The 15,591-nt window shown below is 43.3% G+C and overlaps 1 protein-coding gene across 6 annotated transcripts in view; it reads right to left on the minus strand.

Moving 5' to 3' along the window:
• EVI5L (ecotropic viral integration site 5 like) overlaps positions 1-15,591 on the minus strand; it is a 53,130-nt gene that overhangs the window by 9,796 nt on the left and 27,743 nt on the right. For 2 of the 6 annotated variants that reach the window (XM_083727224.1, XM_083727226.1), the window contains exons 9-15: positions 14,766-14,863; positions 11,619-11,679; positions 10,962-11,015; positions 9,913-9,945; positions 2,275-2,415; positions 1,238-1,366; positions 533-673 (exon numbers count right to left, since the gene is read on the minus strand). In XM_083727224.1, coding sequence (XP_083583350.1) covers positions 533-673; positions 1,238-1,366; positions 2,275-2,415; positions 9,913-9,945; positions 10,962-11,015; positions 11,619-11,679; positions 14,766-14,863 — 657 coding nt within the window. The remainder of the gene's footprint in view (positions 1-532; positions 674-1,237; positions 1,367-2,274; positions 2,416-9,912; positions 9,946-10,961; positions 11,016-11,618; positions 11,680-14,765; positions 14,864-15,591) is intronic. The other 4 variants (XM_083727227.1, XM_083727223.1, XM_083727228.1 and 1 more) reach the window with 2 other exon arrangements.

Below are 15,591 nucleotides of genomic sequence, written 5' to 3' on the forward strand. Positions count from 1 at the left end.
ATATAAGGTAAAGGTAAAGGTACCCCTGCCCGTACGGGCCAGTCTTGACAGACTCTGGGGTTGTGCGCCCATCTCACTTAAGAGGCCAGGGGCCAGCGCTGTCCGGAGACACTTCCGGGTCACGTGGCCAGCGTGACAGAGCTGCATCTGGCGAGCCAGAGCTGCACACGGAAACGCCGTTTACCTTCCCGCTGGTAAGCGGTCCCTATTTATCTACTTGCACCCGGAGGTGCTTTCGAATTGCTAGGTTGGCAGGCGCTGGGACCGAGCAGCGGGAGCGCAGCCCGCCGCAGGGATTCGAACCGCCGACCTTTCAATCGGCAAGTCCTAGGCGCTGAGGCTTTAACCCACAGCGCCACCTGCGTCCCAGTGTCAGATATACTGCTATGTAATTTACAGGTCGAGCCCTTGCAGTCTTCCATAAAAAAGGGGGTTACCATATGTCACCGAAACAGCAGCATGTAGGAATTCAGCAACAGGGACAAGGAAGCAGGGCACAGCTTTGGTGGGCCACCATTCCAGTGGATCATACCTGCCAATTGTCGTTGAGCTCCTTCACCTGCTGCTGCAGTTCCCGAAAGGATTTCATAGCCTCAGACTCCCGCATTTTCATAGCCTTCAGCTCTTCCTGAAGGCGGGCCACATTGTTTTCATCCGGAAGCAAGCTATTCTTCTGCCGAGGGAAGAGGGTTTGTGATATTGTTGAAGCATTTCAACCCACTCTGGTGCCCAAAAGTCCAAAATTCTGAAGAGTGCAATCAGGAAAACCAGACCTCTTTAAATATCACGCATGCTACCTAGAGTCCCAGGATGAATATACCCAATAAGTTCTGATGAGCTTTGTGAGGATGAATCTCACCCAAAATTGCTCTTTCCCTGCTATCTTTCCCATGACGACAATTTCTCCTGAATGCATCTTGATCATGATAAAATCCGTATTTAAACTGCCCTTGAAAAGTGCGGTTTTCAACAGTTTTTCTGCAGAAACTACTGATGCAACCTCAAGGTGTATATTCAGAAAGGAAGACAAATCATAGAAGAGCAAACAAGAAAAGGTAATCTCTTGACTTTTCCTTGCTGAGACTGATAAGTGTAAATTCACCCCCCATAATACAATCTTCATCAACATGAGCATTGCAGAGAGGTCTGTATCAAGCTTTTGGGAGCTCAGGCCCTACCAGCCAAGGTTGCTTTCTAAAACATGCATGTTTCATGCTAGTCCTTTTAGCCAATGTACCTTCTCCATGTCCAGCACTTTGTCCTGCATCTCTTTAAGTGCACTCAGGGTCTCAGACTCCCGCAAACGTGACTGTTCCAGCTCTGTTTCCAGGTGACTCACAAACTCCTCAGAGTAGCGGGGATTTCCCTGCAAACAGGATGAGAAACGTTGATAAAACCAGAGTGGCTGGGACAACCCAGTTGGATGGGCGAGGTACAAGTAATATAGTATTATTATTATTATTACTACTGCTACTAGTTCCTAGATGTTGCAACCATCCATAAGCCTTCAGGTAACAAATGCCATCTTCAATGTTTTCTACAGTTTTTACTGCAGTGGTTGAGCGTGTTTACCAAAATGCACTTGTAGGGGGCAGAAAAGTAGGCAGGGAGATGTTTAACATTCTGCCACTGACCCTCCCCTCATGTAAAATTTGGCCCATGAGGCAGCTCCTGAAAAGAGATCTGGCCTGTGGAGCCAAAAAAGATTCCCTCCCTCTGCACTAGGAAGACAAAGGTATATTTACTCAGTGCACATTCATGTGTTCATTAATGTTCTTAGTGACCAAAATATGGCAAAACTAATTTTTAGAAACCCATGAATTTGAGTGCATTGGATTCTCTGTGCTATTAGGAAGAGAGAGAAAGAGAGAGAGAGAGAGAGAGAGAAGAAATAGGGGCTACTCTGTACTTCTTGGGCCAGGAAAACCACCAACACCAAACCAGTTCACCGTACTTTTCGCTCTGTAAGACGCACCAGGCCACAAGACGCACCTAGTTTTTGGAGGAGGAAAACAAGAAAAAAAATATTCTGAATCTCAGAAGCCAGAACAGCAAGAGGGATCGCTGCGCAGTGAAAGCAGCAATCCCTCTTGCTGTTCTGGCTTCTGGGATTGCTGCGCAGCCTGCATTCGCTCCATAAGACACACACACATTTCCCCTTACTTTTTAGGAGGGAAAAAGTGAGTCTTATAGAGCAAAGAATACGGTACTTGTACCTCTTTAATTTCACCCCCTCCCCGTGCCCCGGACTGTTTCATTTGTGATGCCCATCACCTGCTGTTCCTGCAATTGCCGAATAGTGCTTTGAGCCTTCTGCAAATTCTCGGTTGCTGAACTGCACTGTTGCTTAACCACTGCCAGTTCTCGCTTGATGATGTAGTTCTCTTCAGCCTCCTGTGCGCGGGTAACTTGGCCCTGAAAAACGAGACGAGAAGCTATTATCTCAAGAGAAACACACCCACGTGTCATTTCTCTGTGGGATTCCAACTGAGGATGTGCACTCTCCTCCACTGCATCACTATGAGAGGCAATTCCATGTCCCAGGAGTCCCTTAGTACTGGGGAAAGTATTATCACCCCCAGCCCTCAGCTAAAGTGTGCAAGGTGATCTTGAGATGATGTATGAAATCAAGCAGGTATCCAAATGAGGAAATGTTGTAACAATGGGTGTCTGGGTACATGTGTGATCTGGTCATGATAAAGAGACAAAGTTTCTAAATACCCCAAATGACAATGCCCGAAAACAGCTGGCCATAGAACTGAATGGAAGGGAGGCTACCCTCAACTTAATCTTAAAAGGCACCCAGGACCTGGTGCAAGATGTAAGTGTTGATAAGCCAACTGGGAACTGTGACCAGTGTTATCAAATTCAACGAAGATGTAAGTGGGACATTGCCAGCAAAGTCCAACAGTTACATTTGACTTCAAAAAAGGAAAATTCTCAAAAATGAGAAAACTGCCGTTCAGCTTCCTTTTTACCAGTCAAAAGGGTCAAATCTCTCAAAGATGCTTGCAAGTTCTTCAAAACTATGACAGAAGCCCATTTAGAATCTATAGGAAGGCATTAGAGGCAAGAAGTCTTCCTTCAGAAAATGAAAGTCCTGCCCAAATGTGAAGAGCAAAAAGCAGCATGAACTTTGATAAAATAAAATAAAATAAAAATAATTTATTATTTATACTCCGCCCATCTGGGCGGCTCCCAATAGAATAATAATAATAATAATAATAATAATAATAATAATAATAATAATAATAATTGATAAGACATCAAATATTAAAAACTTCCCTAAACAGGGAAATGCAAAGAAATGCAAGCAGACAACAAGGGATGCAAAAAAAGAAAAGTTTGCAAAGCACAGACCAACAAAAAAATTGAATACATAAAAAGCAGGAAACTGGGAGGCAGTTGGATCTTTAAATGATGGGGGAAATCAAAGGAGTGATAAAAGAAGAAAGTGAGATTGCGGAGGAGCTGAATAAATTCCTTGCATCTGTCTTCATTGCAGAAAATGCAGGGCAGATCCCTGCGCCTGAACTGAAGCAAACTGGTGAGAAGAGGTGACGTTCTAGGCATCACTGACAAATTAAAACCAAACAAATCACCAAGTCCCATTGGTAACCACCCGAGAGTTCTTGAAGAATCCTTCGAACAAAAAATATATGGCTTGTCCCCAAGATCAGTCTTGTATGGAAGAGTATAAATTGGCCACTCTAACACCATTTTTAAAAAAAGGAGTCCAGGATGGATCTGAGAAATTAATGGCTAGTTGAGCTCTCCACCTTTGACAGGTCATTTTGGCTGGTCAGCAACGCAGCTACTCCCAGCGGCACTGATCAGCACAGACAGCAAGCTTTGCTTGCCAAGGAACGATCAGGAGAGCACTTTAAAGCTCCTCATCTTTACCGCCCCACACCTGACATCACATATAGGGCAAGTGGGTGTGGTTTAGTGGGAAATAGCCTTCTTGGCAGAATTAGGACTGTTGCTGTTGTTCTTTTAGGCTGCAGTTTCCCTGTCTCACTAACCTTTTAAAGTCCTTTGAGAGTATCAATAAACATTTGGATAGGTGTGACCCAGTCAACTGTATGTACTTAGTCTGAGAAAAAGCATTTGATAAAAGTCCCTCACTGAAGACTCCTGAGCTTAGCAGTCATGGGGTAAGAAGAGAGGTCATTTTATGGATCGGTTATCTGGTTAAAGAACAGGAATCAGAGAGTTGGGGAAAATGGACAGTTCTCACAAAGGAAGGATGTAAGAAGTGGAGTCCTACAAGGATCAGTATTGAGACTTGCCCTGGTAGACGGCCCAGTGAAAATGCAGACTTTGTGTGCGGCAAATGTGAAAAAGGCAAATTCCATGTTAAGGAGCAGGGACCTTCATAATGCCCTTATACAAATCTGTGATGCGACCGCACTTAGACACCACATCTCAAAGAAGTTATTTGGTAGAACTGAAAAAAGTTCAAAAATGGACAACCAACATGATGAGGAGACTGAAACAACTCCCTTGGGGGAAGGTTACAACTTTTGAGGCTTTTCAGTTTTGAAAATATGGCAAGTTAGGTGTGACATGACAAAATTTATATAAAATTACGCACACAGAGTGGCTAGAGATACGTCTCTGCCTGCCACATAGAATACCAAAACCCAACACCATCTAATGAAGCTGAATGTCAAAAGATTCTAGAGAGACAAAAGGAAGCATTTTTCTCACAGTACATAGTTTGCAACCACAACATATCGTAATGGCCTTCAATTCAGATGGTTTTGAAAGAGGTTTAGGCATATCTGCGAAGGATAAAGTTATTAACAGCTACTAGCTATGGTGGCTGGACTGCTTCTAGTATCAGATGCAGCACTTTTCCGAATGCCAGCTGCCAAGAATACTGCTGTGTTAATGCTCTGTTTGTGGCCTTCTTATAGGCATTTGGTTGGCCACTGTTAGAACAGGATGCTGGACTAGATGGGTCTTTGGTCTCATCCAGCAGGGTTCTTAAGAGTTTTTTATTATTATTTATTTTGAAGTGGTAAGCAGAGTAGCATTAATTACCATACTGGCTTCCCAAAGCATTGCTCCAGCGCTAGCCATACAGAAAAAGGATTGTGCATGTAGGTTTTGCTCCCATTTTTATTTCACTTGGTTGACTAAGGAGCGCACCAGTCTTTTAATGCTACATGTGGTTAAGTCCATATGACATCACAAGGTATATGAAGGGGGGGTGCTCCTTTGAAAGCAATCCTATGTAAAACCTTTGCATGTGTGCAAAGCTAAGCTATCGCTTTACTGAAAAGGCCAAGCTAGAATCCATCTCTCTGACACAAAGCGCTTTGAATGGAAGACTTTGATACATATGGTGCTTTAAAAGGGCAATGCCCTGAAGGCAACTAGCCCAGAAATGCTATCATACTTCTCATTCCAGTTGTGCAACACTGCCCCCCAAAATACTTCCAGCTCCCCCAAATCTACACAAGGCCCATTTAATACAACCCCCAGATCCACATGCTCCAAAAGGGCCTGTTATGTTACAGAAAGAAGGTTCTGTACTCTTAGATTCTGCTTGGGAGGCACAGCCTGCAGCAAGGGTTGGGGAGGGCCAAAGAATTTCAGGGTTTTCTAGGCGCAACTGTAAGAGATGTGTGCCTTATTAGTTAAAAAATGTAATTCCTAGAAACTGTAATATTTATATGCCTTATGTCAGCATAAGATGTGAAAACATAATGTTCCAGGAATTTGTCTTTACACAGAGCCTGTGCCATCAGCCATATTGTGTATACAAGGAACAGATGTCCAGTCATCGAAAGCAATTCACAAATTCAGAGAATACCTGTGGGCAGAGGCAGGAAACAAATTAGGGGAAACCACAAAGCTCACCTTTTGCCCTTGAGAGGTATCTGTGACTTGCCCATGGACTAGGGGGGAAATGGGCTTCATAGAAATGGGCTTCATGGGAATGTGAGCCTCCTTCCTCTTTCCAAGCCTACTACTGTCAGCCTCAACACCACACCAGCTTTTCTTCTCTGAATAATACCATCTGCATTCATCATGGTTCCTCCCCACCCCAAGTCTTTTCTGGCTGGCAAAGATCTTAAGTAGGTCCTCCATCAGACTTAATTAAGAACCACTTGGTGAGTGTCTGGGACCCATTAGAAGCACTACAGTGTCTGTCTCTAATTGGAAGCACTGTGTGCTTTTGCAAAATAGTTACCCTTAGCTGTACATCAATGTGTGTGCCAATGAAACAAATACACAGTAAGAAAAACACAATGAGATAGCTGCCCTCAGAAGCTAGAAGCTCAGGTGTGGTGACCCAGGAGGTCATTTTCTTTTTTAAATATTTTTTATTAACTGGCCAATCAAATCAAATCACATCACATCAATTCCGAATTACAAAGCCGAATTTTAAATTTTGTTGAGGGGACCCATATTTCAAGATCCGAAGGGGGATTCTGATCATCTTCTTGCTACTGCGTTAATGTCCAAATCAGTCCAAACAAAGTTCATAATTCTATCCAGTCTTATCTTGCTGTTTCCACATCTTATCTTGTTCGTATATTTTCTCTTTTTTCTTTATGATCTCTTCTGACAATCTCCTTAAGCCGATAAACACCAATAATCCTGTGTGAATTTTTCCGTTCGTCCAATCCTCAAATCGAGATGGTTTCCATATATCATCGCATTCATAGATAACATCGCTCTTTCCATCATTAATCACAGAACTGTCATTCTTAAGTCCCTCTGAGGACTTTCACCCACAATATAAAAACAGCTCTATTTCTCCTCCCAGACTTAAGTCCTCCGACAGAACTTCCCAATATGGCGACGGTATTTTTAACTGCGTCATTCCAAAGCCCTTATACATTCCACGCTCTTCTTAAAACATGCTTTGGTTAGAAAGTCTATCTCCACACAGACATAAATCCACAGCTTAAGTCCTTCAAACGACATTTCTGACTTGTGAGGGGGGTGGATTCTTGTTTAATCACATAGAGGAAAGAAAGGAAAGTTTTTTCCCCTCCCCCATCCAGTCCCTTTGCCATACCGAGTCTTGGTGTATCTTCATCTGATTGATTCTTGTTCCTCCGACTCGTCTTGTTTATCAGAGATCTCTTCTGTTAGCAGTCTTTACTCCCCCCTCCTTCCTTGAAATATGTGCATTCGCTTCATCCTAATCATTTCTTTTGAAGTTCTTGCAGCTAGAGGCAGCGTCCAGAGGCAGTGTCCAGGAGCGCCTAAATCCACAGGAGGGCATTCTGCCTAGTGCCCCCATCCCTACAAATTCGGGGGTGGTATAGGGCACAGCAGGCAAGGGCAGCCCCCCCACAATCCTGGGGGGGGGGGAGGCTATTTACTCCCATCACAGCCTCCAAATTACCTCGTGTGGGTCGGAGAGATGTTATTGTCAGCCATCTTCTGATGCGCCCCTAGTGGCCCCTCCCAGGAGGTCATTTTCTGTGGCAGTTGTGGAATTCCCTCCCCCACAATGGTGTGTCTGGCAACTTCACTGTAGTTGTTGGTGAATACAGAAGATGTGCCTCTTTCGCCTGGCCTTTGACATCCAAGAGATATTTTGGGACCCATACAATTTCTGTGACTGTAAATTGTGGTATTGAAACAGGCAGACGTGGGGGGGGGGGAGAGAAGTTTAGCTTTGAGAGGTCTTTTAGAAAAGATCTCCCCACCACCCCTTTTAGTGCCATTTTGTTGTTGTTGTTGTTGTTGTTGTTGAACAGTTGGCTCTGTCCTACTTTATTTCATGATTAATTTCTGCAATGAGAGAGGGGTAGAGATGTCTATAGACATCTAAATCTGGGCCAGAAGCAATAATATGGGAAGATATATGAAAAGACTGACAGACAAATTAAGAACTTATTGAGCTAAATTGCAGGTACACATGTAAGGAAGCTGGGGTATGATGAAGTCATTGACAGGGCAGTCCTTTTTGTGCTTTCTTGCACTAACAGGACAAGAAGCAGTATCCACAGTTGCCTGGGGATTTGTGTTTTAATATCATGCCAATACCTCCCAACTTCAAGCAGTGCTGCCAGTACTAAAATCTGATAGAGCTGTAAAAGATTCTGATTCCCATGAAAAACAGAGTTCAAGCCTAATCCTGTTTTTTGACCCTAAGCAAAACTTTATTCAGTGGCATGTAGCATCAAGTAACTGAACAGGATTAGTTTAGAATAAGAGTTAAACAGGCTGTCCAAGGATCGTTAACGCTGAACAGCTGAATACTTCCTATTTGTACAGCACAAGAAAGGACCCATGACAAGCAATAAGAACACTGATGAAGAAAAACAGTAAGTAATCTTATTGGGAAAGATTGGTGTTCTTAGAAAATAGGAGGTCCTTCCCTTTGATTGGAGCTCTTCCCCATGCGTGGAAGTCTGAGTGTGGCATTCTCACAAGACAAGCGCAGTCAGATTCTACACCGACAGATGTGCCATCACTTTATTTATTGAATGGGCTGCATCATTTGTCAGTATTGGTGTTGGTTGTGCCACTTCCACAATCAAATGCCAGACCTTGTTTGCAACCTCTGAGTTTGCCTAGTATTTGGGGCATATACTAAGCTTCCCCATATATGTATCTCAGTGCAAGGAAATAAGTGTTGTACCCCAGGGAGGGTTTGTATGAGTTGCCAAGAGGAGTCTTGTAGTATAATCAAGTCAAGGTAATGTTAAGTCATCCACATAATCTACCTTACAATTCTAAATAGACAATACAACTCTTACTTAATTAGCAAAAGTATTTTGTTCAAAAGTAGCTCAGCGTTAAACACTAGTTGGAACTAATTTGCTATAACCGCTTTGCCAACAAGGTGCACTCCAGATGTTTTGGTCTATTATGGCCATCAACTCTAGCTATACTGGCTGGAGCTAATGGAAATTTAACCCAAAACATCTGGAGGTGTTGGTGAAGACTGTGTTATTAAGAACCTCATTTTTCAGAATCCTGAAGGTTTTATTCCCGTGAATTTCCACACAAAACTCAGAAGCAGATGTTTAGCTAAGAGCAGTTTTAATGATTTTGGTCCCTTCTCCTCCTTGCAGCTATAGTTTATATACTGGTGTCTTGGAAGAAAATTCATCCACATATTAAAAAGATAACCATGGAGAAACTTCCAATATCCACATCTACAGCCCATTCAGAAAGCTTCCAACGGAACCCCCTGCAGCTTTAATAAACCCTTATTTCTTCTAGGACTTTGCAGAATAAAAAATGATGGGCATTCACACTGAAGACATGTAATTTCCTATGGAAGCAGTATCTCCATAAAGAAAGTCTGCACACTGTTTCCCATATAGACGTGATATCTATGTAAGAAATTAGATATCAAGGATACTGCAGAAAATGTTTTTATGTGCAGTGATTTTCACACAAGAGAGGTGTTGCAGTGTTATGGTTCTTCCTCTGACACTTCCCTCACCCACCCACAACAAGTAGTTGAGGGCTACAGATTTAAGTCTCTACAGCACTGTATCCTAAAACCAGGTAAGTCAGCCAGAGCATTGTTAATTTTGATTCTGCTAAAATAATAATAATAACTGATCTGCGTAGACCCAGAAACTTTCAGCCAGTTTAAGTCAGCATCGTTCTAGCTAAAAGCCAATCAGCAAACAGTGATGTAGAAAGCTACGGCTTCAGAGCTCACATCCTTAGCTGCATAAAACAGGAAGGATTGCAGTATCATTAATATCACATGATCTAATGGATGCAACTTAAGAGTCCCCCTTTAAAGAATGTTACTGGTGATTCAAGAACCAATACAGAATTGTTAGTCTGAACTCTTATGGGTGGAAGTGCCAAGTAAACCCAAACACAAAGATAAGGCTGCAAGTGGTTTTTCTGTCCTGGAATGAAATGTTACACCAAGAGGAGAATTAGAAATAAAAAAAGGTTGTACCATACCTGGATCAATCTATCTGCCAAAGCAGCACTCTCCTACAGACTCAGAAGAGGGAGATCCAGACAAGGAAGGAAAGATGAAGGAAAGAAAAAAGATACAAAAGCAAGGTCACACACGCACTCTATAGCTAGAAGCACAGAAGAAAAAAGATAAAGAACCCAACAGAGCCCAAGTAGAGAACTTCCATTCCAGAACAGTGTCCAATCTGCAGCACGACACTTCCCTTTATGGAGAAAGCAAGGCACATTTTATGCATGTGCTTTGTGCCTGTCCACAGGGGAAGGCAAACAGATATGGATTCCCTCAAGAAAATCTTGTCTTGCATTAACTTCGCTTCAATCCTGCAAATGCTGCAGCAGCCTGTCATTTTATTGCCCATTAGGTCAATGGAAGAGATCTTATTTTAGGAGTCAAACTTGTGTGTTGCCCAGTCTCCAATTAGCCAGACTCCCTGGAGTTGCTGGCTCTGGGCAAGTCTCCAAGATCTCTGTTAACAGTACATCAAAACGGGGCCAAATAACTTCTATATTTTTCATGTAAAACTTTAATATTTAGCACAAAATAAGGTCATCTGAGGTATATGGCACAGTATAGCTGAAAAACAATGAAAGGTTCAATTGCCGCACAGTGAAGTCCCAATAGCAGGCTTGGAGTGTCCAGAATATAATAAAACTTGCTTCTGTTTTAAGTTATCATCCAAGCTGAAGTTTTTTGGGCTAATCATGTGTCTGCAGCTCCTGCAGTTTACTTTTTCCATCTTAAAGAGTGCAGGCAGCAGATCACCAAGGTTTTGCCGCTTCTTCATTACCAGCAAAGGTTGTGAGAGAGCTGAGTAACACTGCTTCGGACATATATTACTCCCTACCCTCCTGAAATAAAAACACCCCCCAGCAGTCTCTGTGAAGGTAAGCAGCAGAGACTAATGGCTAGCGCCCTGAGTAGTGTCCACAGTCAACCGGGACAGTCGGTTGTGTAAGGCCTCGTTTTTGGTGGCCAAACTAGTCTGGAAGCGGAGGAAGTGAATTTTCATGCGGCCGGGTACTCTCCTCACCTTCTCCAGGGTCTCAATTCGCTGTTTCAGAAGACGGTTCTCAGAACGGAGCCTCTGCAAGCGAGATCAAAGTCAACATGCATTCTAATCTGTAAGAATCAGCTTTTGTTAAGAGATGGCCAGCATGCAGAAATTATGCTGAAATCCTGAATACCGAGCTAGAGCCATCTGCACAACCAGCTGATTGAATAACCAGGAAGCAAGCATTACACCAGAGAGAGTGAGAGAGAGACAGATCTTAAAGTTCAGTAAGAAAGGAATGCTTAAAAAAAAACTAAGGTACACTGAATGACACAAAAGGAGCCAAGGTACGTGAGCACTTGAACTTTTGCCTGAAGTTCAAGTGTTTCTATAACAGCGGAGGACACAGTAGAAAGAATGCAAGCCCTGCAGCAGACAGAAGGACCAATATACCAAGGGTACAAGGCACTGCTATGAAACAGCAAAACCATCTATGTGATCTGACCATTGGACAACACTGCAAACCCTTAGGATAACAGTGTCTTGAGGCCTTGCACTGGAAGAACAAAGAGTAAGTTGACAAGCTTTTGGGGGAAAGGAAGCATGGGGAACGCCCATGTTTTTGTTCTATATGTTGCCATATGTGCAAGACAAGTGCAGGAATGTACAGGGGAGGGAGGTAAGGAGGCAGCTTACCTTGATTTCAATCTGCTCTTCCATCTCTCTGTTTTTGATTGCAGTGTATTCCTTCTCTAGTCTGCAACACAGGCAAAATACAGTTCACCCTGATTTTTCCTACAGAAGGCCAGCGCTCTGGAGATGCTCTGAGAGACAAGCTTGATATGATAGCAGCACATCTGTGCATTTAACACCTGATCTGCCCCCATCACATTAAAATAAGTCTTATGTGGGTTAGAATTTAAGGAACATGGGTAATAGGCTTATGGGTAACAGGAGTTTAATCTTTCCCATGCTTGCCAGTTAATTAACTGGCACTGCCTGCCTTGGTTTATTTTCTCCAAGCTAGGCTCATTTCTGGTACAAAAGTCTGGGCAATGAACTGTAGGAAGGTGAGCAGCCTGTGAGGTTAAGCTGCCTTCACAAGGATGCCCTTTTCTGCTCCTTAAACCAGATCCCAACCCCCATTTTCGATGCAAAAATCAGATTTGCTACAGTTGCACCCAATCTGGCTGCTAGAGAAGCCAAGGACTGGAATAGCTAACCATCCATGCTGGACAAACACAACTCCAAAGTCTCCCGGGTCACACTTCATGATTACGAAGTGACACAAGGCTGCCTGCAGTATTTGTCGCACGATCAGGAGACTTTTAAACTTCCAATTAAGTCAATAAGGAATGGTAATATATGATTCAGCTGCATCCGCTAGCAGTTGACCTATTGACCCTAAAGCTGGCTGTGTTTCTAGTCTCCCACAACACAGTATTTTACACTCACTCTCATGCTACTCTGTACCGAGGCCGAATTGCCTTATCCCTTATGTGCCCACTCAAGTGCTTTAGCCTGTGGAACTGGCACTGTTACAGGTGTCACATAATGCTTGTGAGATATTTTAGCGTAACAGTACCAACACTTTGTTCCCACCTGCCTACTGATAATTATGCAGGCACCTTCACTGGACTCTCTCTCTTTTTTTTGCACTTGCTAAAGCATTTTTTAATTTGGCGCAAGCCTATTTAGATACACATGATATGTTTTAAATCTTCTTGCTATTCATTTTAACGATATTTAAAATGTTTCATTGTTTTTAACTCTTAGTGATTTTAATATTTCTTCTCAAAAGCTCAGGGTTTTTATTACAATCAAACAATATAGAATTTTTGTTAGATAAAAATAAATAAAATAGATGGGACCCCAGTTCACAAATATGTTAAAAGGCAGCCAGGATCTCCTATCTTTAAACAGATTTTATATTTAGGATGTAAGGTACACAATTAGCTAGTTCCACAAAAAGCCACACCATGCTCTTTCCAACCCCTGAAATTTATCTTAAATTGAGCGAACGAAAAAACACAGGGAAAGTTAAGTTTTAGTATTGGGTGCTTTTTGATGTTGTACTAATTCAAACACTAACCTTACCCTTCAGGATTGTTTTCTGCTTGCTTCATTTTGACTAGGAGTGGAGTTTCCCCAATGTAATATTTACTGAGGTAAAAGGTAAAGGACCCCTGACAGTTAAGTCCAGTCACAGACAACTTTGGGGTTGTGGCGCTCATCTCGTTTTACAGGCTGAGGGAGCCCGCGTTTTGCCACAGTTTTTCCGGGTCATGTGGCCAGCATGACTAAGTCACTTCTGGCGCAACGGAACACTGAAACCAGAGCAGCGCATGGAAACGCCGTTTACCTTCCTGCCGGAGCAGTACCTATTTATCTACTTGCACTTTGACATGCTTTCGAACTGCTAGGTTGGCAGGAGCAGGGACCGAGCAACAGGAGCTCACCTCGTCGCGGGGATTAGAACCGCTGACCTTCTGATTGGCAAGCCCAACAGGCTCAGTGGTTTAGACCACAGCGCCACCCACATCCCTTGTTTACCATGGATGTCCTTTAAATCATGTGATTTTTGTGGGTGTTCTTCGTAAGCTTAAAGTAGGGTGATCAAACCCATTGAAAAGGACAAGCCACAGAGAGGTTTCTTGGTGGATAACCATCAGTATTTTCATTGCAAATTCCAATTCTCCATATACAGTTACTACCGGTTAGAACTTGGTATCATAGCAATTAGTGAGAGCACCATATTTTAGAAGCATGGCACAGGAAGAGTTTCCGATCAGATTTAGTCTCCCTCTTTGAACTTTTGTTACAAACAATGGTTCCAAGTTCTCTCTCCCTTCTCATTAATGTTTAAAGACTCTGCCAAATTATACAGCCAACATAGTTGGAATGGGCTTAGGGTAGAAATGGGAGTTTATTTTTGACTGGGTCAATTTGCTTAACTTGCACTTTAATTATGTTAATGTGTGATTGTAAAGGGATTGTTAAAATCCATGAAGTGCACAAGGAAAGTAATAAACACACATAAGATGGAGTTAATTCTGGACAGCAGGGGCAACATCCAACATGATGCTGTGCGAGTGGATTCCTCCTTCCGCTCCTCCGCCCTGCAGCCTCCTGAATGTCCCAAATCCTGCTCCAGGGGTCTTCCAGCCCTCCAAAGCATATTTGGTGGGTGTGCAGAGGGATGTAGAGGGGAGAAGAGGAAAGGGAAGTCCCATTGGGCAGATGGAAGTCTGCTAATGTGTGGGCACAGCTGGGTATCACCTCAGGTCTTGTGAGCTGAGGGAGATAAACACCCATAAGAAAAGGTGTTTCGTGTCTACAGCCAACAAAATTAGGTGCTACTGTGTCCAAGTTTCAGCAACAGTCCATGACCACTTCTCACAAACACTATCTAGTGAAAAGGCCCCTTTTACGTGCCACCAATCATAACAGAAAACCCTGCTTCTGGCAATAAAAATTCCTCCAAGAGAAATTCCTTCGATATACAGTGGTACCTCGGGTTAAGTACTTAATTCGTTCCGGAGGTCCGTTCTTAACCTGAAACTGTTCTTAAGCTGAAGCACCACTTTAGCTAATGGGGCCTCTCGGTGCTGCCGTGCCACCGGAGCACAATTTCTGTTCTCATCCTGAAGCAAAGTTCTTAACCTGAGGTAATATTTCTGGGTTAGCAGAGTATGTAACCTGAAGCATATGTAACCTGAAGCGTATGTAACCCGAGGTACCACTGTAGTTGTTCAGGAGACTTCCCACATCAACCTACACAGCTTTCCAAAGAAAGTGACAAAAGACACTTATGTATGAGATATATGATAAAGTAATACTTACCGCTTCATTTTCTTAGGGTTGTATTTGACCTGGTAAGCCTTAAAGATCAGCTTATCAGGACAGTTTTCAAACTGATGAGGAATCACCTTCTGGAAATACTGTGAAAAAGGCAACACTGAAGTCAGAATGCGCCTAGGATGCATTCCCTGGTCAGCAAACCTGCTTCTAACGTCCAGCTTAATTATATCTACTCCTTCCCAGAAAGCTAAGACAGAGGGAGTGGCCAGTCTTTGGAATGCCTCTTGTGATGTAACACTTCCAAGTGCTGCTCACTTGAATATCACCTCTTGAGAATCACACAATGTAGCATTACGGGAGCACTCCTGACCACATTCGTTTTAGTGCATTAAAAGCACTTTAAAAACTTTAACTCTTTCCCACCTCAAGGCACATGTGCAACACACCAAACACACAGGGCAGGCCTCAAAACAGGCTGCCTATAGGCTCCATCCTTTGCTATAAGATAGCTCGTAAGTGTTTGACAGCACCTCCTAAAACAGCGTTGAAGCAGCAATGAACAGACAGCAAGGAAATGCCACCTTCAATCACTGCTGCTGCCACCAGCTGGGGTGGGGGGCCTCGTCTGCCCTCACAGAGGCCCCCAGTGCCAACTTCCTTGTGAGAAGTGTCAGGACTACCTTCTCTGGTGTGCATGTGTGCCGTATTATCAACTGTCCCCGATTAGACCACTTGATGTGACAGGAATGACAAGAAGCTGGCAGATTCCAGCTAGGCCCCATTCTCTATGGCCAACTTCTAGGAAGGCTGGGTCGCTGGGCTATTTTTAAGGATCTGCCAAGGCCTGCTTTTTAAACTGTGAGCAGCC

The sequence above is a fragment of the Podarcis gaigeae genome, assembly GCF_964106915.1.
Source record: "Podarcis gaigeae genome assembly, chromosome: 2".
Classification (NCBI taxonomy): Eukaryota; Metazoa; Chordata; class Lepidosauria; order Squamata; family Lacertidae; genus Podarcis; species Podarcis gaigeae.